Here is a 21198-nt window from a genome sequence, read left to right on the forward strand (position 1 = left end):
GGGCAGCTCACCCACAGCTCCTCTCTCAGCTCCTGTCCTGCCTTTGTAGCCTTTCTCATCCTGCGCCTCTCATCCTGCACCTCTCATCCTGCGCCTCTCATCCTGCGCCTCTCATCCTGCGCCTCTCATCCTGCGCCTCTCATCCTGCACTTGTCATCCTGCACCTCTCATCCTGCACCTCTCATCCTGCACCTCTCATCCTGCACTTGTCATCCTGCACCTCTCATCCTGCACTTTTCATCCTGCACCTCTCATCCTGCATCTCTTAGCCTGGCTCCCATGCACATCTATAGTATCCCGGTTACTCTGAGTTTGCTGTACAGCTCTGCCAGAGCTCTTTATCTTGCCTTGCACTGTAGCTCCTCCAAACTGTTAATAGATGCCTTTCAACTAATTCTTTGCATTTTTGGGTGTTAAGACACACTAGCAGGGGAGGGCTGTGTGGAGTCATTGGTTTTACAGCTTATCTGGTAAAAAGTCAAGCGTTAGGCAATGCCACATCCATTGCGCCCACAGGAGGTGTGTGTCTCAGCACAGCTCCCGGCCCCGACACGCTCAGGGGGGACAGGAGTGAGGGGGAAGGCTGAGCCCAGTGTTGCCTTTGCAGTGGAGGCTGCAGCTCCCAACTTTTCTTTGCAGGAGGACGTGTCACCATGACAGCAAAGCAGACTCAGTCTCTGCAGAATGGAAGTGCCAAGGTGGGTGTGGGGAGAGGGAGAGAGGGGAAGGCAGAGGTGTGCACAGGGGGCCAGGTAGCCTGTACAGGCTGTGGCTAGGGAATCCTTTTTGAGGTCTGTGTCCCTTTCTTGTCACAGTGGTGACAGGACAGAGTGCCACATAGGGAAAATGGACTTTGCTGGTCCCAGGCCAGGAGCAAGGACTGGGACAGATGGAAGAGGCAGCAAAGCAGGGTGGAAAGCCAGAGGGAGAAACTGGATGGTAGGGCTTGCAGGTTGGGAGTATTGAGGACCATCATTTCTCCAACACTGCCTGTGGTGTCCCTGCTTCTGCAAGTGGCAGCAGCCAGCCTGGTTGTCCATGGCTGTGCCATATGCAATGTAGCTGAGAGACCCTCAGTGAGGTTTGAGAAATGCCTTCCTCCTCCTCCAGCATGAGCTGAGGTCCTCTGTGGTCGCTGCAACACACCAAATGCCACCAGTGTGTGGGTGATGGAGTGTTCCTTGGGGAAGGGCTGTTGGCTGATCAATATCCATCTGCCATGTGCAGGAGAACGTGCTGCAGAGGGTCCTGCAGCTCCCGGTGGTGAGCTCGACCTGCGAAAGCCTCCAGCGGACCTACACCAGCACCAAGGAAGCCCACCCGCTCATGGCCTCAGTGTGCGAGGTCTATGAGCGGGGGGTGCAGGGTGCTGGTGCCTTGGCCATGTGGAGCGTGGAGCCCGTGGTGCGGAGGCTGGAGCCCCAGTGTAAGTCCACCCACCAAAGCCTCCCTTGGTGGGAGCCCCTGGCACAGCCCAGGAGCTCTTCTCACCAACCCACCTCCATGCTTTTGCCCAAGGCAGTTGCCGTGGCTAACAACCTGGCATGCCGGGGCTTAGACCACCTGGAGGAGAAGATCCCTGCCCTCCAGTACCCTGTCGACAAGGTAAATCACAGGTGGGACAGTCTGGGACACCCTGGCCCCTCTGCAGAGCCCACAGCACGTCTTCTCTGGGCTTGTTTCTGATGGTGATGGGCTGCTCAGGGAGAACAGTGTAGCACCTCCAAGCAGGAGCTCCTGCAATCCAGGGGATGGTTGGGGTGCTCCCAAATATAGGTCAGCAGCATCCTAGGACCATGCCTGCCAGCTAACTCCAGCCCCCTCTTGTGGCTGTCCGCTAGCATGGCCATGGCCGGTGTCCCCGTGGTCCCTCCAGTTGTCCCATTCTGTCCCAAGCACAGTGGCAGCCTTATTCTCCATCTCTTCACCCACAGCTCGCGTCCGAACTGAAGGACACCATCTCCTCCCCCCTCCAAAGTGCCAAAAGCACCATTGGCAACTCCGTGGATAAGATCAAGGAGCTGGCGGCGGAAGGCTACGAAGCCACCAAGAGCACCGTGGAAACAACAGCAAAGTACACGAGGAGGAACTCGGTGAGCCAGATGGCAGCTGCGGGGGTCGACACGGCGCTGGGAGGGCTGGAGAAGCTGGTGGAGTACCTGCTGCCAGAGGAGGATGAAGAAGCAGGTAGTCCTGACACCCAAATCCCATCTGAAGGTGTCTGGGGAGGGCTGGCCACATGTGGGGTGGCACCTCGCTCATGGGGTGTACATGGCAGGAGGAAGCCCCTGGATTTTGGCACAGGGCTGCTTAGGAGCGTCGTCCCACTGGGACATAATCCCCCACTGCTCTTCTGTCTGTGCTCTTCTGCCTTTAGATCAGAAGCCCAAAGAGAAGCGTGGGTCAGCGGCCAAGGTCTCCCAGCAGCAGCCCAGTGCTCCCAGCACCCTGGACCGCATAAGTACCCTGGTTAGCACCGCTTCCCATCGCGCTTACCAGCAAACCACCCACGGCCTCCAGCGAGCCAAAGCCAAAGGGCAGGAGCTGGCCATCTTGATCCCCATCGTGGTGAGTGATAAAACCTGCTCCCCCCAGGTCCCTGCTCCCTCCCTCTTTTGGGCCATTTTTGCTTTTGGATGAGATATTTCAGGGTCCTTGGAGCACACCTGAGAGCAGAGTGGTGGGCAATGCTGGTGTACCCGCTCAGCAGGACAAGCCGGGGCTGGCAGTTCCCGTGGCACATTCACACACAGCCTTGTACTGTGTTAGAAGGATGAGTTATTTTTAGCCATCTCCTGATATATATTGTTGATTTATGGCCTTACCATAACATCCTCCCTGAAGCAGAAAGCCACTCCGGGGGCCCAGAGCGAACGGGGAGAAGGAGCCACCTCTCCTCTCCCACCCAGCACTGTGGTGGGAACCCCGTCCCTGACCTGTGTCAAAATCCCAGAGCTCCCAGCTACCCTCAGGATTTCTTCCCACGTACAAAGAAGCTAACCCCTCTGCTCCCCGGGCACCCCAGGGCCCCTGTGAAACATCCAGGATGAGCAGGATGGGGCAGATGGGACATGCCAGCTCCCCCCAGCAGTGGCTTTTTGTTCCCCTCCCAGGGCAGCCTGGCCAAGCCGAGCATGCCCGAGGCGCCGCGGGGCCACGGTGATGGGGAGAGCACCAGGGCCGGCTGGATGAGCCGGCGGCAGAGCAAGGTGCAAGAGCAGAAGCAGGAGAAGGTGGGGAAGAAAGATGACAACCACTCGAAGGAGGTATGGAGAAAAAGGGGGGCAGTGAGCCAGGGGTGCCCCAAAGCATACTCCTGCCCACGCACCATGTTGGCATAGGGGATGTTCCACCACACCCTTGGGGACCGGGCTCCCATCCCTTCTGAATCTTGGAGGAGGTGAGGGGGGGTGGCAGGGGGAGTGTGCACAGCCCCATTCCCCGATCCCCCAAAACTGGGGGCTGTTGGCAGCCTCTGTGCCTGGCACGGTCACCCTGGCTTGTATATTCCAGACTCCTTTGCTGCTATGAGGTCTCAGCACTGCACACCCGGTGTAGCCCCTGAACACCCCTGAAAAATCCTCCCTCCATGGTCCCAGCAGCAAAAGGCGGTGGGAGCTGGCAGAGCTGGGAACTGTCCCCAGCAGCAGCTCCGTTGGGACATGGGGACAGGAAGCAGCAGGTCGGGGTTGCTGCCCTTCGCCTCTGTGTGCAGCGGAAGCGCAGCTGGGGATGGGGGTTCCCCTGGGGCCTGGGAGTGGGGCGGGATGGAAAAGGGGGACAGGGAGTGAGCCTGCTGCAAAGGGCCATGGTGGCTTTTGCAAGCAGCAAGCTGAAAGTGTTCAGGCTTTGGGTTGCAGAAGGGATGGGGAGCCCAGTGCCAGCCCTGTCCTGCTGGTGTCTCTCGGCAGGCAGAGGACAGCCCCGGGCTGGTGGGCAGCGTGGCTCATAACCTGCAAAGCGCCTGTGCCTCCGGCATCTCCAGTGTGAAGAAGGTCCCGGCTGTGGCCTGGGATGCAGCAGAGGGGTTGATCCTCTTCACCCCCCGCAGACTGTCCAAGGCCATGGAGACAGTGGATGCCCTTGGGGGCACCCTTGTCAGTGCCCCCAAGCATCTCCTGGGCACCCTGTACAGCTACGTGCCGGTGAGTTTGTCCCCAGCCAGGTCCCATCCATCTCCAACAAACCCCACTTTACCCAGCCTTCTCCCACAAGCCAGGTGGTGCCAGGAGGTACTAGAGCACAGAGATGTGGTGCTCGTGGGACACCTTAGTCCCATCCTCCTCCTGAGCATCCCCCAAGCCGTGACAAGTCCTCCCCATAGAGCTGGCAGGTCAGCCAGTGGTGGCACCTCCATAAGGTTCATGCCTAAGCTGAGATGCAACAACAAATTCCTGGGAGAGCAAAAGTTCAGGATGAGACCTTCCTTCCACACACTTTCCTTCCCCTCACCCCACTGCTTCCCCAGGACCATTTCTCCACTGCAGCTGCTCCAGAGTCCCTCCACTGGGGACCAGACTGGCTTGTCCTGCAGTCCCTGCAGTTTTAGGGGGGCTGTGCAGCAGAGGGAGAGCAGAGCCCAGCCGGGCACTCACCCCAGCCCTCAGCTCCGCAGGCAGTCGGTGAAGGAAGAGGAGGCAGCCGGTAGCAGCAAACCCAACCCGGAGACGGAGCAGAAGGAGGAGGACAGCAAGCCTGACAGCCCCTCCACCGAGGACAAATCCCAGATGAGGGGTGACTGGCGGATGTACCGTGGCCACCATCCCCTCTCCTTCCTGGGGCTCGAGGACCCCCTTTTCCTGCGGCACAACCTCTACCGCAGCTCAGCCTTCGAGCCCGAGTGCCCCCCGCGGAAATCCGCCTTCACCCCCTACAACAGGCGGGTGAGTGAGGGCTCCTACCGCTTCAGCCCGGAGGCCATGTACAGCCGGGCTTACTACACCAACCTCTACAGCCCGGCCTTCAAGAAGGACTGAGCCACGGGGAGGATGAGCACATCCCAGCTCCCCTCTAAGCCCCCCAGCACGCTTCGCTCGGGCCCCCACCAGCCGCCCACACGCACCCCTGTACCAGGACAGGAGCTCAAAGTGGTAGACGTGCCATGGGATGTCTTCTTCTGAAGCGCGTCGGGGCCAGGATGGGGGAATAAAGGCAGCCAAAAACCCTGTTGGTGGAAGGAGAAGGTAGAGGGTGGTGGGACCAGAAGTAACCAGAGAGGCAAAGGAGATGTGGAAAGAATGGTGAGACCAGAAAAAAGAAAAAGGGACCAACCAGGCCTGGTACTAGGCTATACTGGTCCCTCTTTAACAGATAGCCTGGACTTAGATGGGCTTCATGCTGAGAACAGTGCTGAGACAGAGAAGGGAGGACAGCAAAGCCACCAGACATCACCACAGCAAGCCTGGTTCCCTACCCTTCCTCCTTCCGTCCCTCCTCGCAAGGCCCATCCCTGGCCACAGATTGATCCCCCGCGGACGAGCTGAAGGTCCCCATCGAGCAGCAGGACTCACAAGTTGGAAAGCCCCGGGCACCCACCTCCAGCTCATGGTGGGATGGGTGGTGGGGTCAAGAAGAAGACCGGTGAGAACAAGTGGAGCTCCTGGAGCCCCTCTCTCCCACAGGACAGCCTGGCTTCCTGCAGCACCTTGTTGTAACTGCTGCAATAATAAATAAACTTTCCCAACCTGCCACTCACCTGGTCTGCTCGGCTGCTTTAAGACCAAAAGGATGGAGCAGGGCAAGACACCCAAACCAGGGCCAAGGGAGCGGGTATGGGAAACATATCCTCAGGTCGCTGCTGCTGCAGGGATGGTGGGGGCTTGTGCCAGCACAATACGTGTCTTTTCCCATGTTCTGAGTACAAATTCACAGCTGAAAGGAGCTGGGGACCTCCTGCCAAAGCTGATTTATTGCTTTTCCAGAACAGAGCAGAGAAATCACTGTCTGTACTGCACACACATGCCCAACATGCTGCTTTCCCAGGCAAATTAGGGGAAAGGTTTGGGAATAGGCAGCGAAAATCCTCCCAGCAGCACAAGGGTTCAGCGTTGAGCCTGGCGACCCCTTCCCCACCTCATCTCCTCCCTGGGGACGGGCAGCCCTGCAGAAGGAGCAGCTTGGGAAGGCGGACGGTGCAATCCCCATCCTGGGAACCAGCCACGCGCCTGGATTTTCCCAGGCAGGGCCCGTATGACACTTGCACAAAGGAAACTGCTGCAATCACTGAAAGGCTGTAGGCGAAAGAACCACCAGCAGGGCAGTTCAAAAGCAAAGTGGGTGGGATGGGAGGCGTCAGCCCTCACTGAGGTCCTCTAGGGTCAGCTGGTGCGGCTCCCTGGTGGAGAAACCCCCACCTTGCCAGCTCATGGGTGCTCCAGGGTTACCAGTGAGAAGACAGGAATAAGGATCCCAGGGTAGGAGCAGGGGGACAGGGAGCCAGGTGGCTGTGCAGAAGCAGCATGTCCTCCCTGCTCATTGACAACCCGGGCAGCTCCCACCAAAGGAGCTGGGGATGATGCTGCCTGGAGTAGTGGCAAAAATCACCTGGTGGTTTCCAGTGCTGGAGGATGGAAGGAAAACTCAGGAGGCAACTAAAAATCTGGTACAGCAAAGAGACTCTGTCCTATCGTGGAGCCAAGAGGAAGGCACTACAGTCCTCAGCTGCACTGGCTGTGTATGGCAGAAGACCAAGATCCTGATGTTAGGAGGACAACAAGGAACCCATTGTACTTATGGAAATGCACACCATCTCCATGGGCATCCAGGGAGCAGGCTTGGTCCAGCTGGTCACTGCAGAGAGAAGCAACACCCATGCCATAGCTCAGAGTGAATCCGTTCGCTTACGGGCAAACACAGCTGACATGGTCTTGACGATGCCACGAATCCCCGTCCCCTTTTTCAGTGCCAGTTTGGTGTCAGGGATGCGCTCAGCCAGTCCGTGGAAGACCATGAGGGCCCCATGATAAGCTTCAGCTGCAGAGACCTCGTAGAAACCACAGTCTAAAGAGAGGGCCAGGAGCCGACCCTCCTCGCTGGACACCACCCGTTGGTGGTGCAGGTCCCGTTTGTTGCCCACAATGACGATGGGCACCTTCTCCTGGCTCTGCCCCTCCTTGGCTGCCTTGATGAACTGGATTTTGAGGGGCAGGATGTTGAAGCTGGCGCGGTCGCAGATGCTGTAGACCAGGACAAAGCAGTCTGCCCACTGGATTCGCTTCTCCTCCGAGGAACCCTCCTCTGCCTGCTCCTGGGGATGGAGAAAAGGAAGGTCTTTTATCCAGCTCCCTCCTTTCACACCTGCCTGCTAGCACAGGACGCTGTGATCCTCAATCCAGGTTGACAACATTCCTGCTTCAGCCTTAACATCCTCAGTCAGAGGACCATGGGCTATGGTGGTTCTTGCTACCCTGTCAGCAAGGCTGCTGCAGGCAAGGATTTAGTTGTCTACAGATCACCTGAGAGTTTTGCCTGTGCCTATGGTTCCCCCATCATGCAACTTTTAGTAACCTCTTTTTTCTCCCCAGAGTGAAAACAAGGGATGGAAGAGGAGCCCTCTCACCTGGGAACTGGGGACATCCCAGATGTGAAAGAGAATCTCTCGGCCATCCACAGTCAGGTTGTGGCTGTAAATGAATTCTGCCAAGAAAATGAGAAAAACCATCATCTTCATGAATCCAGAAGAGAGCCCATTCAACCCAGGTCTTCTCATGGGGACAAACCTGTCATGTCCACCCTGGTAGACCATGCTCTACAAGGCAAGGTCTGCAGACTCTTTTCACACAGCAACACCCATGCAGCACATGGTGGCCTCCAGGGCTGTCACCACCACAGCGTGCAGTCTCCAGGCAGACTGGTGACACCAGCTGCGACCCAGGACCTTTTGCACCCCAAAGGGATGAGTCACTGAACAAATACAAACATTGAGCATCCCAGGAGCAAGCAAAGGCTCTGGAAAAAGGCAGGAAAGGATGGAAAGCAATGAAATCCTGCAGGCAGGAGCTGGCTGGCCTCCTGACCCCCGTCCCTAATGGGAACCACCTGGCCCTGGCCTGGCACTCACCCATGTCTCCGTACTCCCCGATAAAGCGCCGGGTGAGGAAACGCACAGTCAGAGCTGCAGAGAGGAGAATAAGCACCATCAGAATAACCCTAAACCTGAAAGATTTACATTTTTTAATCCAGAGCAGAGTCAGGCGCCATCCCCCTATTTAGTCCCTGTCTGCGAGCAGAGCAGAGGCGCAGCACCAACCAGAGCATCAGCAAACCACAGCTCAGCAGAAAATACCTTCCCCAGCCACTCGCCTGCTGCCTGCGAGGTTGTGCTGAGCTTCCCCACCTCGAATCACCATCCTACCCGAAAGCTCAGCCTCACCTCACCAGCTTGCTCCATGGGGCTGTTCTCTGCAGTTTGTTCTCCAAACACTGCTGCAGTTTTCAGCCTTTTTTGGGGGGGAAAAAACAGGTCTCCCTGCCTGGGAACCCCCTGCTCCTAGCCCACGGTCAGTTCTTACCTGATTTCCCTACATTGTCCGCTCCCATAACAAGGACATTTGCTTCCATCTTCAGGGTGGTGGGACCAGGCATCTCCATGAGGGCAGGGTGGTCAGGGGTGAAGCTGGCGCTGCGGCGCAGCGGGAGCCGCAGCCCCATGCCAAGCGCAGCCATGACTTGCCAGTGGTCCCAGCGGCGTGTGCGACTCCCTCCGCGCAGCCGAGGAGCCAGCACTTCCCACGGCACCCAGGGGACCCGCGAGGGCCATCCCCCTCCCCGCGGCTGCAGGGGCGGTGCAGAGGGAGCTGCAGGCAGCCGGATGAAAAACTCTGTTATCACTCAGATCATCCCAAATACACGGCAGTGCCCGGAGCAGGCCCCATCATCCCCCAGCGTGGTAGGCAGCCGGGAAGCACCAGTTGTCTGCACCAGCTGCTCTGCAAACCATATCCCAGGAGGCTGGCCACATCTTCACATCAGGAGCATTGTCCCTTGGCAGGGACACGCAGCCCCTTGTCCCTTCCCTGTGGCGACTGCAGGGCTGTCTGCGAGGGGTGGTGGAGCATCTCACGAGTGATGCAGTGTCATCTCACAAGGGATGGAGTGTCTCACAAGTGGTGGAGCGTTGTCTCACGAGTGATGTAGCATCGTGCAAGTGATGGAGTGTTGTCAAACAAGCGATGGAGCATCTCAAGAGAGACGGAGTGTGTCATTAGCAATGGAGCATTGTCTCACAAGTGATGGAGCATCTCAAGAGCAACGGAGCATTGTCTGACAAGCGATGGAGCATTCCACGAGTGATGGAGCGTTGTCACGAAAGTGAGGGAGAACCTCACAAGTGATGGAGTATCTCAAAAGCAACAGAGCGTTGTCTCGCAAGCGATGGAGCATCTCATGAGTGACGGAGTGTGCCATTAGTGACCAAGCGTTGCCTCACAAGTGATGGAGCAACAGAGCGTTGTCTGACAAGTGACGGAGAACCTCAAAAACGATGGAGCATGTCACTAGTGCCCGAGCGTTGTCTCACAAATGATGGAGCACCCCGGAGCAGCCCACCTCGTAACCCTCGCAGCCCACCCGTGCCCGCAGCCGCCACCTCACCCCCCCCGCTCACTCCCCCCGCTCCCTCCCGGGCTGTTTCCTTTCCGCTCCTCTCCCCTCCTCCTCTCCCCTCCTCTCCCCCTGCGCGGCGCCGTGCGGAGCCGCCTGACGCCATCGCTGCGCGCCGGGCCGGGCCCATCCCGCTGCCCGGGGCCGCCCCGCCATGGCGGCGGAGGGCGCGGCGGTGCGGGTGGCGGTGCGGGTGCGGCCGCTGCTGCCCCGGGAGGCGCTGCGGGGACACCGGCCCTGCCTGCGGGGCGACGCTGCCACCGGCGAGGTGGCGCTGGGCCGCCGCCGCTTCCGCTTCGCCGCCGTGCTGCCCGAGGCGGCGGGGCAGGCGGCCGTGTACCGGGCCTGCGTGCAGCCGCTGCTGCGGGCCTTCTTCCGCGGCATCAACGCCACCGTCTTCGCCTACGGGCAGACCGGCTCCGGCAAGACCTACACCATCGGGGAGGCCAGCGTCGGTGAGTCGCGGCACCGTGCCCGCCGGCGTCCCGGTCCCACCAGCATCCCGGTCCCACCAGCATCTCCACCCTCCCCTGCTCTCCTCAGCAACCCACCGCTGCCACATCACCACATCCCTTCGTTTTAAGACACCACCGTCCCAGCCATCGCTCCCAACTCAGCAGCCTCACCATTGCCACCATCCCCACCCATCTCACCAGCTTTGCTCTCTTCATCCAAACCAACAGCATCTCCATCACTTCCAGCATCACCATCCCAAATGCTCCTTCTACCCTGCCTTCCCTCTTGACCCTCCCAGCCCCCCCAGCCGAACCCCACCAACCCAACCACCACCCATCTCCATCCTGCCCACCCCAACAGCTTCTCCTCCCACCGCCCATACTGCTGTAACCACCCCCGCCCCGGACAACACCTTCTTTGAGATCACAGCAAGTAGGTTTTCTTTTCTGCCGCTGCAGAGAAGAGGTTCTGGAGGTGGTGGTGATCTTCCTAGGGCACCACTGCTGTCACCTGGCTGGCGTCTATCAGCTTTGTCCTGAAATAAGCCCTAAGGAGAGGGAGAACTGTGGGGTGGTATTCATGTTAGTTTATGTGAAGGAGAGAAGGAAAGAGGAAATGGTATTGTTGGTATCTTACCAGGATGTACTGTAAATGTTTTCGTCAGCCTTAGTTAACTGCACAATTTGTAAACATTAAATTGTTTCCGTACTTTCAGTTTACCTCTGTTTTCAGTTTCCCAGTTCAGGCTGTCATTGCATCACATTTGGGGATGGCCTTTTTATGTGGCTGTTGGACACAAAAGCAAAACCATTTACAATTCAGAAATTCAGACAGCAGAGTGCTGTGGCCAGATACAAGCAGGCTGCAAGCTCAAAACAAACAAACACAAACAAACAAAAACCCCACAACTTCTCAGAGCTGGGAGAGGTTGTGGAGTTGTGCTGGCTTCAAAGGACAGCGTGGTGTAGCTGCAGGTGTGCTGTTTGCTACCTGCTGAAATGCTAACATGCTTTTTCCTTCTTGAGGAAGGACTGGAAACAAGCAGCATTGCTGGAATCCAGCACAGCAGTGGGATAGGATTTGCTTAGAAACACTCAGGGGGATGTTTAATCCAGGCTGTGAGGCTGCTTCTGTCCAGCTGATGTGCACTCAAGCAGCCTCTTGCCCATGGCTCTGGCCCCAGCCAGCAAGGGCACCCCAGACATTCGCTGCCCCCCATGACCGCATGCATCTCTTTGGCAGCTTCCATCAATGAAGATGAGCAGGGCATCATCCCGCGAGCCATGGCCGAGACCTTCAGGCTCATTGATGAGAATGACCTGATCGACTACATGGTCCGAGTGTCCTATCTGGAAGTGTACAAGGAGGAGTTTCGGGACCTACTGCAGGTGGATACAGCTAGCAAAGACATCCAGATCCGTGAGGATGACAAGGGGAACATTGGTATGTGTGGCTTCTCACGAGACCCCTTTTCTCCCCACGCTAAGACCAGTGTTGGGCTGTTTGTTCCTGATGGCAGAGCCAGGTCTTCTCCCTCCATCCCTCCTCTGCAGCAGGTTGCTGTGCTTAGTCCTGTTCGGTGCTGAAAAGCTGGTCTGTGCGGGCAGGGTGATGGCACCAGGCTGTGCAGAGTATCTGCATCCTTGGGCACAGCCACAGCTCTGTTTGCTGTTGCAGTGCTCTGCGGTGTGAAGGAGGCAGAAGTAGAAGGTCTGGATGAGGTGCTGAGCCTGCTGGAGATGGGGAACACGGCCAAGCACACAGGAGCGACACACATCAACAGGCAGTCGAGCCGCTCGCACACCATCTTCACAGTGACTATGGAACAGCGGCGCGGGGCCGGCCGCCTGCTCCTCCACCACCCCCCTGCCTCCATCCCCGCCTCGGGCCAGGTCCTGGTTTCCAAGTTTCACTTTGTGGATCTGGCAGGCTCGGAGCGAATTGTGAAGACAGGAAACACAGGGGAGAGGCTGAAGGAGAGTATTCAGATCAACAGTGGTCTCCTGGCATTGGGCAACGTCATCAGTGCTTTGGGAGACCCTCGCAGGAAGAGCAGCCACATTCCCTACAGGGACTCCAAAATCACCAGGTACAGCTGGAACCGGGTCCCCCATGCTCTGTACATTTCACAGGCTCTTGGCCTAGCAGGAGGGAGGTGACAGGTGCTTCTCCCTGCTTTTCTCATGTCCAGCCTGCAAGGTTGGGTGGTGGCAAAGTCCTCAGGGTAGCTAAGAGGAGCTTGCAGGGCCGCTTGTCCCTTCTGCTTTCACAGAGCCGCTCTGTACACTTCCAGATAGGACACTCGGACCATGTCCTGACCCTTCCTGCCTGGCAGTGAATAAGAAAGGCTCCTAGTAGGCTTGTTTGATGGTCTGCAGTTAGTTTTTGGCTTGAGCAAGTGGCCTTTGCAATCTCCAACAGGTTCCCATGTAGCATGTGCCTAGCAGCGATCACAGAGCTAGCGCACTTCCAGCCTCAGGAGTTATGCAGATGACTTGCCATGGTCCAAACTATTACTCCTCTGCATAATCATTCTGCTCACTTTATTGGTGCTGAGCCATCCGCAGAGTGACAATATGCTTTTCCTTGGGTTTAACTTCTGAAAGAGGTTGGAAACCTTCTGGTTCCTGTATTGTATTATATTTTATCTATTTGAATTGCTGTGCTCTTCCCTAGGATCCTGAAAGACTCGCTGGGGGGGAATGCCCAGACCGTGATGATAGCCTGCGTTAGCCCATCCTCTGCTGACTTCGATGAAAGCCTCAATACTCTGAACTACGCCAGCCGGGCTCAAAACATCCAGAACAAAGCCGTGGTGAACTGCCGCAAGGAGACGGAGCACATCGAAGATCTTCACCGTCAGATAAAGAACCTGCAGAAGGCGCTGGAACAGCGGCACCGCTCCGAGACCCGTATCATCAACCGCGCGGCCACCGCCAAACACTGCGCACCCGACCCCACGGCTCGGCTGCTGGCCGAGTGTGCGCATTACCGGACCTGCACCGATGCCGCGTACCGACTGCTGATGGAGCTGCAGGAGGACAGTAACCTGACGGTGGAGCAGATCCTGCGGGTTAAGGAGTGGTTGTGCGCGGTGGAGAGCGAGAGGAGCGAGCTGACCTCGGCTGGGCTGGATAGCGGCATCGAGAGCACCTCAGCAGAAGACCAGAGCCCTGAGGCACAAGGCTCCAAGCTAGCAAAAGCCCAGGTAAGGGTTGGGGTGGTTTAGCTCCAAGGTGGGGTTCATCTGGTGGTCACTGAATGCAGCAGCCTCAGTACAGCCCAGTGGAAGGGTCAGGAGAGGAGAAGAAACCTGGCCAAGAGGCAGTGGGAGGCAGAATGTCATGATCCTCAGAGCAGGCAGGGAGAGCTGGATTCAGCTGTGGCAGAGAGATTTAATTCACAGGAAAAGTTTGGGTCTGCAGAGCTGCTGTGCCCTTGCGGAATCCAGCACGGGAAGAGAAAAAACAAGGTGAATGCTGATGCTGCCTCTCTTGTATTTTGGGGTGCAGGGGAACAGCGAGAAGGGGTGTGAGTCCATCAAAGACGAGCAGGTGGCCAAACTGCAGAGGCAAGTGGAGCGCCTGGAGGAGGAGAACCGGGATTTCCTGGCTGCCCTGGAAGATGCCATGGAGCAGTACAAGCTGCAGGTATTTCTGGGCTCTGCTCTCTTTGTAGGGACCTGTCCCACTCCTCCCCAGGAAAGCACAGCCCAGCTTTCAGGTTCCTCTGCAGCAAGTCCAGGATCCACATGTACAAAACCACATTTTTCTCGTTGCCTCCTAGAGTGACAAGCTACAGGAACAGCAGGATCAGATCTCAGAGCTGCACGTGCGCTTGGAGATGGCAATGCCCAACCTGTGTGTGCCAGAACTGCTGGAAAACCTTCACCTGGTGACTGCTGGCCAGAGACCTCACACGGCCCCACTGGATGCCACCCCATCCCACGGCCTCAGCGGAGTTCCCTCAGGGCTCCTTCCCACAGAGCAGGGTGGAAAAGCTCTTTGCAGGAAGGTGAGGGTGCAGGTCTGTGCCATTGAGGAGCTGCTGCCTTTTCAGATGCTCTCCACCACAGGAACTGCTTTTTTCCCCTGACTCTGAATGTGAAGCTTGCCAGGGGCATAGTTTAGAGGACTGTGCTCAGTGTTCACATCCAAAGAGATTCACAACTCCGGCAAAAACAGCCCAGCTTCAAAACTGAAGCTTTTACTTGGTTGTTACAGGCAGGTCTCAGATTTGATCAGCTTCTGAGCAGTAGAAGGCGAGAGGGCAGGCAGCTGGGTCTAGCAACACACCATTCCTCCTGAAAACATGTTCAACTCCATTGTGTTGCTTTTCTTTGTGTCTAGCAGTGGTAGCCACCTGCTTTTCCTAGCACCCGCTCTCATGCAGTGTGTTCCCTCTCTTTTGATCCTCTGCCCCAGCAGCTCGACAGCATCCCCTCCTTCCAGGAGGAGGACCCAGCCGGCTGGCACCCGAACCACACGCAGTGCCCAACCGGCAATCCAGAGATGAAAGACGCTGAGCTGAGGAGGGAGCTCAGCCAGGACCCGGAGAAGCCGGCAGAGCTGTCCTCGGGAGAGGAGGAGGAGTGGGAACAGAAACGGTCCCTGTCCCAGCGCCGGTGAGTTGAGACTGTCCCAGCACTGTGCAGTGCCCTGGCATTCGTGTGACCCAGCCCTCACATAGGATGTAGAAGCAAATGCTGTTTCTGGGGTTAGTAATTCTACCAAGACAGCCGCCTGCTTGCTGGGGAGCTAATTGCAATCTTTCCTGACCACAGTGACTGTTTCTATCTCCTGAAGCTTGTGGATGTCGCTGGAAACAGCTCTGGCAGTACCCAGACACTACTAATTAATTTGCTGCTTCTTCTAGAAACGGGATCCAAAGCTGGAGCAAGAAGGAGATCTGCAAGTTGAGCGAGGAGCTAAGTGGAGGCAATGTCCACTTGGTTCAGGAGGAGCAGCTGGAGCTGTCAAAAGGCAAGTGCCAGCTGTAGGTTATTGGACAGTCTTCCTAGGGCTGGTGGTGCTTTGTTGGGTACTGTTGATAGGAAGGCAGCGTGTCTCACCTGGATGAGCCCAGAGGACAAAAATGGAGCAGATGACAGTCTAGCAGCTGCTTTTCTTAAGGAGAAACTTGAGCCGCTGGGGCTCTGGCGAGAGCTGCGTGTTTTGGCGGAAGCTGCAGGTGACCCTCAGCAATGCTGTGCCAGACCTTGGCTACAGATCAGATTGTTCTTCTGTCACCTGGCTGCTAAGACAGGACCTTCCTCACCTGGGAATCTGTGTTGCAGAGGTCTGCAGGAGGCGGGAGCACCTGCCAGGGAAAGGTTCTGAGTGGAGGCTGGTGCAAGCACAGCAGAAGATCCGAGAGCTGGCGATCAACATCCGCATGAAGGAGGAGCTGATCACGGAGCTCATTAAGACAGGTGCAGAGCTGCTGGCAGAAACGTGCACCCATTCCCCATGAAATCTTCTAATTGGGGTGCTTTGTCTCTACTCCCATCCTCACCTTCCGTCCCTGCATTGCTTATGCTCAGTCCCTTCTCCTGTAGGCAGCAGAGCCCTGTTTCTCCATCCCTCCAGCTAAGACCCTTCCCATTGGTTTCTCCCTTCCCTGGAGCAGCTGAAGGAAGGGGAGCATTCAGTAGCGAAAAATAGTTGGGGAGAGAGAGAGAAGAAAGATCCGTCGCTTGGCAGGATCCTGCCTGCGAGGAAAGGGGCCTGGAGGTCACGGCACAGGGGGGATGTGTTGCAGGCAAGGATGCGCAGGCTTTGAACAGGCAATACTGCCAGAAGATCAGTGAGCTGGAGCAGGAGGCAGAACAGGTGCGGGCAGAGCTGAGCGACAGCCAGAAGCAGCTCCAGGAGCTGGAGAGCAAAGAGCTGTGCGACCCCGGGGAGAAGCGCAAGCTGCAGGAGTACCGCACGCGTGTGGCCGCCGCACAGAGCAAGGCACGGGTGAGTGGGAAGGGCTCTGTCTGCCGGGGGAGGTGGGCAGGGGCAGAGCTGGGAAACATCTCTGCAAAAGGCACCGAGCCCAAGGGCAGCTTTTGCCCTCCGGCAGGTTCTGTGCAAGAAGAAGCAGGCGACGGAGAGGCTGGTGTCACTCTCAGCCCAGAGCGAGAAGCGAGTGCAGGAGCTGGAGAGGAACATTCAGCTGATGCGGCGGCAGCAGGGCCAGCTGCAGCGCCGGCTGCGGGAGGAGAGCGAGCAGAAACGGCGGCTGGAGACGGAGGTGAATAAGAGGCAGCACCAAGTCAAGGTAGGAACAGGCAGGAGCAGTTGTGCTACCACCGTGTTTGTGAAGACAATGATGGGTGGGCTCTGCAAGCTGCTGGGCAGATGAGTAGCTCTGATGGGGTCTGTGATTGTCTTGGAGAGCATGGGGATGGAGAGAGGATTTTTTTGTAGGAGTATCCAAAGAACTAGCAGAGAACAGAAACTTCCTCTTGAGGCTCACAGCTACTCCTTCCCCTACAGGAACTGGAACTGAAGCACGAGCAGCACCAGAAAATCCTGCGCATCAAAACAGAGGAAATAGCAGCTTTCCAGAGGAAGCGGCGGAGCGGCAGCAACGGCTCCATGATCAGCCTGGAGCAGCAGCAGGTACAGGCAGAGCGAACCTGCCACTTCCTTCCAGTTCCAAGGGGATGGCTGTGTCAGAGTGCTGGTTGATGGGGAGGAAGCAGGAGCTTCAAGTTGAGATGGGACGTAGCCCATCCTGCCCTTGAGGAGGACAGTCCAGAATGTCACTTGTGTCTAGTAGCAGAGGACTTAGATCTTACATTACCCCAAGGACCAGGATTCTCTTCTAAATCCTATCATTGGTAGAGAAACTGTGAAATCTTGTCTATTACCAAAAGGGCAGTGAGAGATGCAGCCCCTACGGGCTCCTTGGTAGCTGTAGTTGTAGCTCAGCTCTGCCTCTCAGAGCAGCTGGAAGGATAAAACCAGTGTTAGCAGAGATGGACTCAAGACTTTCAACCCTCTTAGCTCCTTAGCCTAGCAGTCTTGGGCATTGTTGCTGCTGTCTGCATGCAAGCACATGACTTTTTCCTCTCCTTCCATCAGAAAATCGAGGAACAGAAGAAGTGGCTGGATACAGAGATGGATAAAGTTCTGGAGCAGCGCCGGGCCCTGGATGAGCTGGAAGATGAGCTGCGGAAGCGGGAAGCTATTGTGGCCAAAAAGGAAGCCCTGCTGCAGGAGAAGAATGGCCTGGAGAGCAAACGGCTGCGTTCCAGCCAGGTAGGACAAGAGGGTGACACCTCAACCCCTTGCTTGGTTTCCAGCAGAGGTGGGAGTAGAAAGGGACTGGGAGTCTGACTTGCCTTTGGAGCAGATCCCTTTGAGCATCTTCTGCTTCAGGCCCTGACAGATGACATAGTACGTGTGTCCAGCCGCCTGGAGCACCTGGAGAAGGAGCTGACCGAGAAGAACGGGCAGCTGCGTCACAGCAGCGCCCACGACCAGCAGCAGATCCGCCAGGAGATCAACAGCCTGCGCCAGGAGAAGGACCAGCTGCTCAAACAGAGGTTGGAACTCGACAACAAGCTGCGTCAGGGCACCCTGCTGTCCCCAGAGGTACCTTTCCTTGGGCTGGGCTCCTCTGTTTACAAGAGCAGAAAGTAGTAAGAAAGAAATACCTGAAAGGAGGTTGTAGGGAGATGGGTGTCTGTCTCATCTCCCAACAAGCGATAGGAGAGAGGAAATAGCCTCAAGTTGCATCAGGGGAGGTTTAGATTGGATGTTAGGAAAAATTTCCTCACCAAAAAGGTTGTCAGGCATTGGAACACCTGCCCAGGGAAGCGGTGGAATCACCATCCCTGAAGTCACTTAAAAGACATGTAGTAGTGGTGCTTAGGGACATGGCTTAGTGGTGGACTTGGCAGTGCTAGCTTAACGGTGGGACTTGATCTTAAAAGTCTTTTCCAACCTAAATGATTCTGTGATTCTAAGTAAAGACCTGAGCATGGGGTTGTTAGCAGATATTCCCCAACATCCCCAAACTGTGCATACCCACCTTCTTGCCAGTACTACTGAGGTGACAAGGGAGGTCAGGGCAAAGTGAGACAGAGCAAACCCTTTGCTCTCTAGTAACTGCAGCTCTGCCCTGGCAGGAAGAACGGATCTTGTTCCAGTTGGATGAGGCAATCGAGGCTCTGGATGCAGCCATCGAGTACAAGAACGAGTCCATCACATGCAGGCAACGAGTCCTGCGGGCCTCAGCCAGCCTGCTGTCCCAGTGTGAGATGAACCTCATGGCCAAGCTCAGCTACCTGTCCTCCTCCGAGACCCGAGCTCTGCTCTGCAAGTACTTTGACAAGGTGGGAGACAACTGCCTTCTGGGCTGGTGGGAGCTCTAGTATCTGGCCAAACTCTCATTTTCCTCAGTTTCAAGCTTTCTGCCTGCATCCTACTGTACTTTTACCCTGTAAAGTCAGGTCACAAAGCCACAGCACCATGATCCCTGCCTGTCCCCAACATCTGGGAGAGAAGCCTAACTAGTGAATAGGATGCATGGATCCCTGCAGTAGCTCTGCCACAGCAGTGCAGCCACATGTTGCTTTCCCTCTGCAAGGCACCTGTGACATCCCAGAACTACTAACCTTTGTACGCTGTACCCAAGAAAAGTAACTTGATCAGGCTCAGTGGTGTGCGAAAGCTTCCAGGCTCTGAAGGAGCTGAGATGTTTCTTGCTCTTGGGCCCTGGCCAGGTGGTGACGCTGCGAGAGGATCAGCACAGGCAGCACATTGCCTTCTCGGAGCTGGAGATGCAGCTGGAGGAGCAGCAGCAGCTGGTGTACTGGCTGGAGGCAGCTGTGGAACGCCAGCGCCTGGAGATGGACCGGCAGCTCACCCTGCAGCAGAAGGAGCACGAGCAGAACATACAGTTACTGCTTCAGCAGAGCCGTGGTAACCGCCCAGCTCCAAAACGGGCAGCAGTGGCACAGCTTTTGTCTTTCACAGGGCTCGCAGCTTGAAATGGCCTCGTTTTTCTTTGTAGAGCACATGGATGAGGGGCTAGCCAGCAGCAAGCTGCAGTACGAGGCGAGGATTCAGGTGCTGGAGAAGGAGCTGAGCCGTTACATGTGGGCAAACCAGGAGCTGAACCAGAGGCTGAGTAACATGAACCTCCATCCCGGACAGACCAAAGGTGAGAGGAAAAGCAGGCTGGGGCTTTGCTGATCCTACTGAATTAAAAGGAGTTTAAATTCCTTTCCCTGGCAGCAAGAGCCTGGAGCAGAGTAAGGAGTGGTGTTGGACTTTGTTGGCCTTGAACAAGTGCTCCACAGGCACTGATTTTGATGAGAAGATTAGATATCTTGATGCTCATAGAATAGTTTGGAAGGGACCTTCAAAGCTTATCTAGTCCAACCCCCTATAATGAACAGGGACATCTTCACCCAGATCATGTTGCTCAGAGCCCCGTCCAGCCTGGCCTTAAATGTTCCCAGGGATGGGGCATGCAGCACCACTTTGGGTAACCTGTGCCAGTGTTCTACCACTCTCATTGTGAAATATTCTTCCTCATCTCACTGTACCCCAAATCTTTCCCAGTAGGCATGGAAAGAAGCATTCATGGGGCTGGGGACAGAGCTCCCCCCGCGCTCAGGACCTGCGAGGAGCCCAGCCTTGGGGAACAGCCTGTGCCCATGGAAGAAAGCCCTCGGGTGAGGGACGAGAGCAGGGACCTGGTGCACGCGCCTTTACCATCGACGTGGCGGCGTTCGTCCCTGCCCAACGACAGCCCCGCGGACCTTCGGCAGAGGGATGCCGAGCACTTGCCGAGAGCGGGGCAGCCCCTGGAGGTGCACCCACCGCGGAGCCTGGCTCCTGCCACCAAGCCCCGGCGAGAGCTGCGCAGAGCCAGCCTGAGCGTCACCCCAGTGCCTTACCACCCAGCAATGATCGACGTGAGGAAAAACCCAGTCTAATCGCAGGCTTAGCGCTTACCTGGCACAGGGCAGGGAGTAGCAGATAGTAATTACATGAGTTTAAGAGCCTTTGTGCCCCATAAGCCAGCCTGGCTACAAACTTGATACGTTTCAGAGGCCTGAGGAAGAAAATTACATTAATTTTCATCATAAGAGAAATAACTATCAGGGTACAGTGCCCACGTTGCTGCCAGTCTACACAGTTGCTGACTGGACACCTTTGCTCCTGCACCCTCAGCAGCATCAACACTGGGTAGTGGGAGATACCTCCCACCCTGGCCTCTAGACACTAAAAACCTGTTTACAGTTTGGAAACCCCTTGCCACAGGGCTTGCTCAGCCCTAGCAGCCTTGGAGACAGATGCTCTGCAGTCCTGCAGAACTTGTACATAGATTTTTGTAGTAACTTTGTGGGTTTTTTACATTTTTACTGTAACTTTTCTAATAAAGCAGAGTTTTTTTATGAAGCAGTCACTTATCAGAGGCTGTAGTCATTTACTCTTGGTATGTAGAAAGGGGTTATATTTAAACCTCACTGCATAGGAACTTGGCTACTGTCACAGTGTTGCCTTAATGTTTAAGTAACTGCTTTTTAAGTATTTACAGAGCTGGTAGGCTTCCTACATTGAAGTTTTCTTATTCTTGGGAAAACTTCTGGTCTGGATATAGGGGAGGTTAAATAAAATCCTGCAGCTTAACACTGACACCATCCACCTTGGGATGTGGGACATAAGTTTATTTCTAGCAGAGCTAAAAACAAAAGCCCAGCTCCCTGCTTTAAGAACAAGGGGAGAAAGCAGCTTGGCTACCTGACCCCCAAAAACAAGCCACTGCTTCAGTCTGAAATCACAAGGAGCACAGCTACCACAAGTACCATTTGAGGAATAACATACACCAAATTGAAAGCTGCCACTGATGTAGGAACTACCTGATCATCCTCTTACACACTTGATGTTGCCTGTAGGTGTGTAGCTTTGAGGGAGGACATTGCTGAGGGCTCTGGGTGTGGCTGAGCTGAACAAGATTTAAGTTCAGAGCCTTTATTTTCTGCTGCTAAAAAAAGTTCTTCAGCAAAAACAAGAATAATCCATGCTACTTGGAAAGTAAGTAGTAGTGTTGGAGCTCCACGCTTGTGTATCAATCCACATTTGTGAAGCAGGTGTCACCTCTCCCACGAGCAAAACAGGTTTGGGGTGGAAG

At 56.0% G+C, this 21198-nt stretch overlaps 3 protein-coding genes across 3 annotated transcripts; 2 read left to right on the forward strand and 1 right to left on the reverse strand.

Moving 5' to 3' along the window:
- Positions 1–653: 653 nt before the first annotated feature.
- On the forward strand, positions 654–4976 carry PLIN1 (perilipin 1; the record flags this gene model as incomplete). Its single annotated transcript, XM_080351134.1, has 8 exons — positions 654–698; positions 1228–1426; positions 1523–1605; positions 1935–2187; positions 2378–2568; positions 3114–3266; positions 3912–4145; positions 4608–4976. 8 exons carry the CDS (start codon positions 654–656, stop codon positions 4974–4976), a joined length of 1527 nt encoding a protein of 508 aa, XP_080207260.1.
- A 1844-nt stretch (positions 4977–6820) lies between these two features.
- Positions 6821–8664, reverse strand: LOC308044443 (ras-related and estrogen-regulated growth inhibitor-like protein; the record flags this gene model as incomplete). Its single annotated transcript, XM_080351171.1, has 4 exons — positions 6821–7246; positions 7559–7635; positions 8060–8113; positions 8511–8664. The coding sequence occupies 4 exons, from the start codon at positions 8662–8664 to the stop codon at positions 6821–6823; spliced, it is 711 nt and encodes a 236-aa protein (XP_080207297.1).
- Positions 8665–9754: 1090 nt separating this feature from the next.
- KIF7 (kinesin family member 7) lies at positions 9755–19999 on the forward strand (the record flags this gene model as incomplete). Its single annotated transcript, XM_080351240.1, has 18 exons — positions 9755–10055; positions 11299–11499; positions 11734–12145; positions 12733–13264; positions 13569–13706; positions 13843–14070; positions 14481–14680; positions 14932–15038; positions 15353–15487; positions 15817–16019; positions 16126–16323; positions 16542–16667; positions 17133–17309; positions 17430–17645; positions 18182–18388; positions 18779–18977; positions 19069–19218; positions 19623–19999. 18 exons carry the CDS (start codon positions 9755–9757, stop codon positions 19997–19999), a joined length of 4107 nt encoding a protein of 1368 aa, XP_080207366.1.
- Between the last annotated feature and the right edge of the window lie 1199 nt (positions 20000–21198).

This window comes from Nesoenas mayeri (assembly GCF_963082525.1).
Source record: "Nesoenas mayeri genome assembly, chromosome: 11".
NCBI classification, from domain to species: domain Eukaryota; kingdom Metazoa; phylum Chordata; class Aves; order Columbiformes; family Columbidae; genus Nesoenas; species Nesoenas mayeri.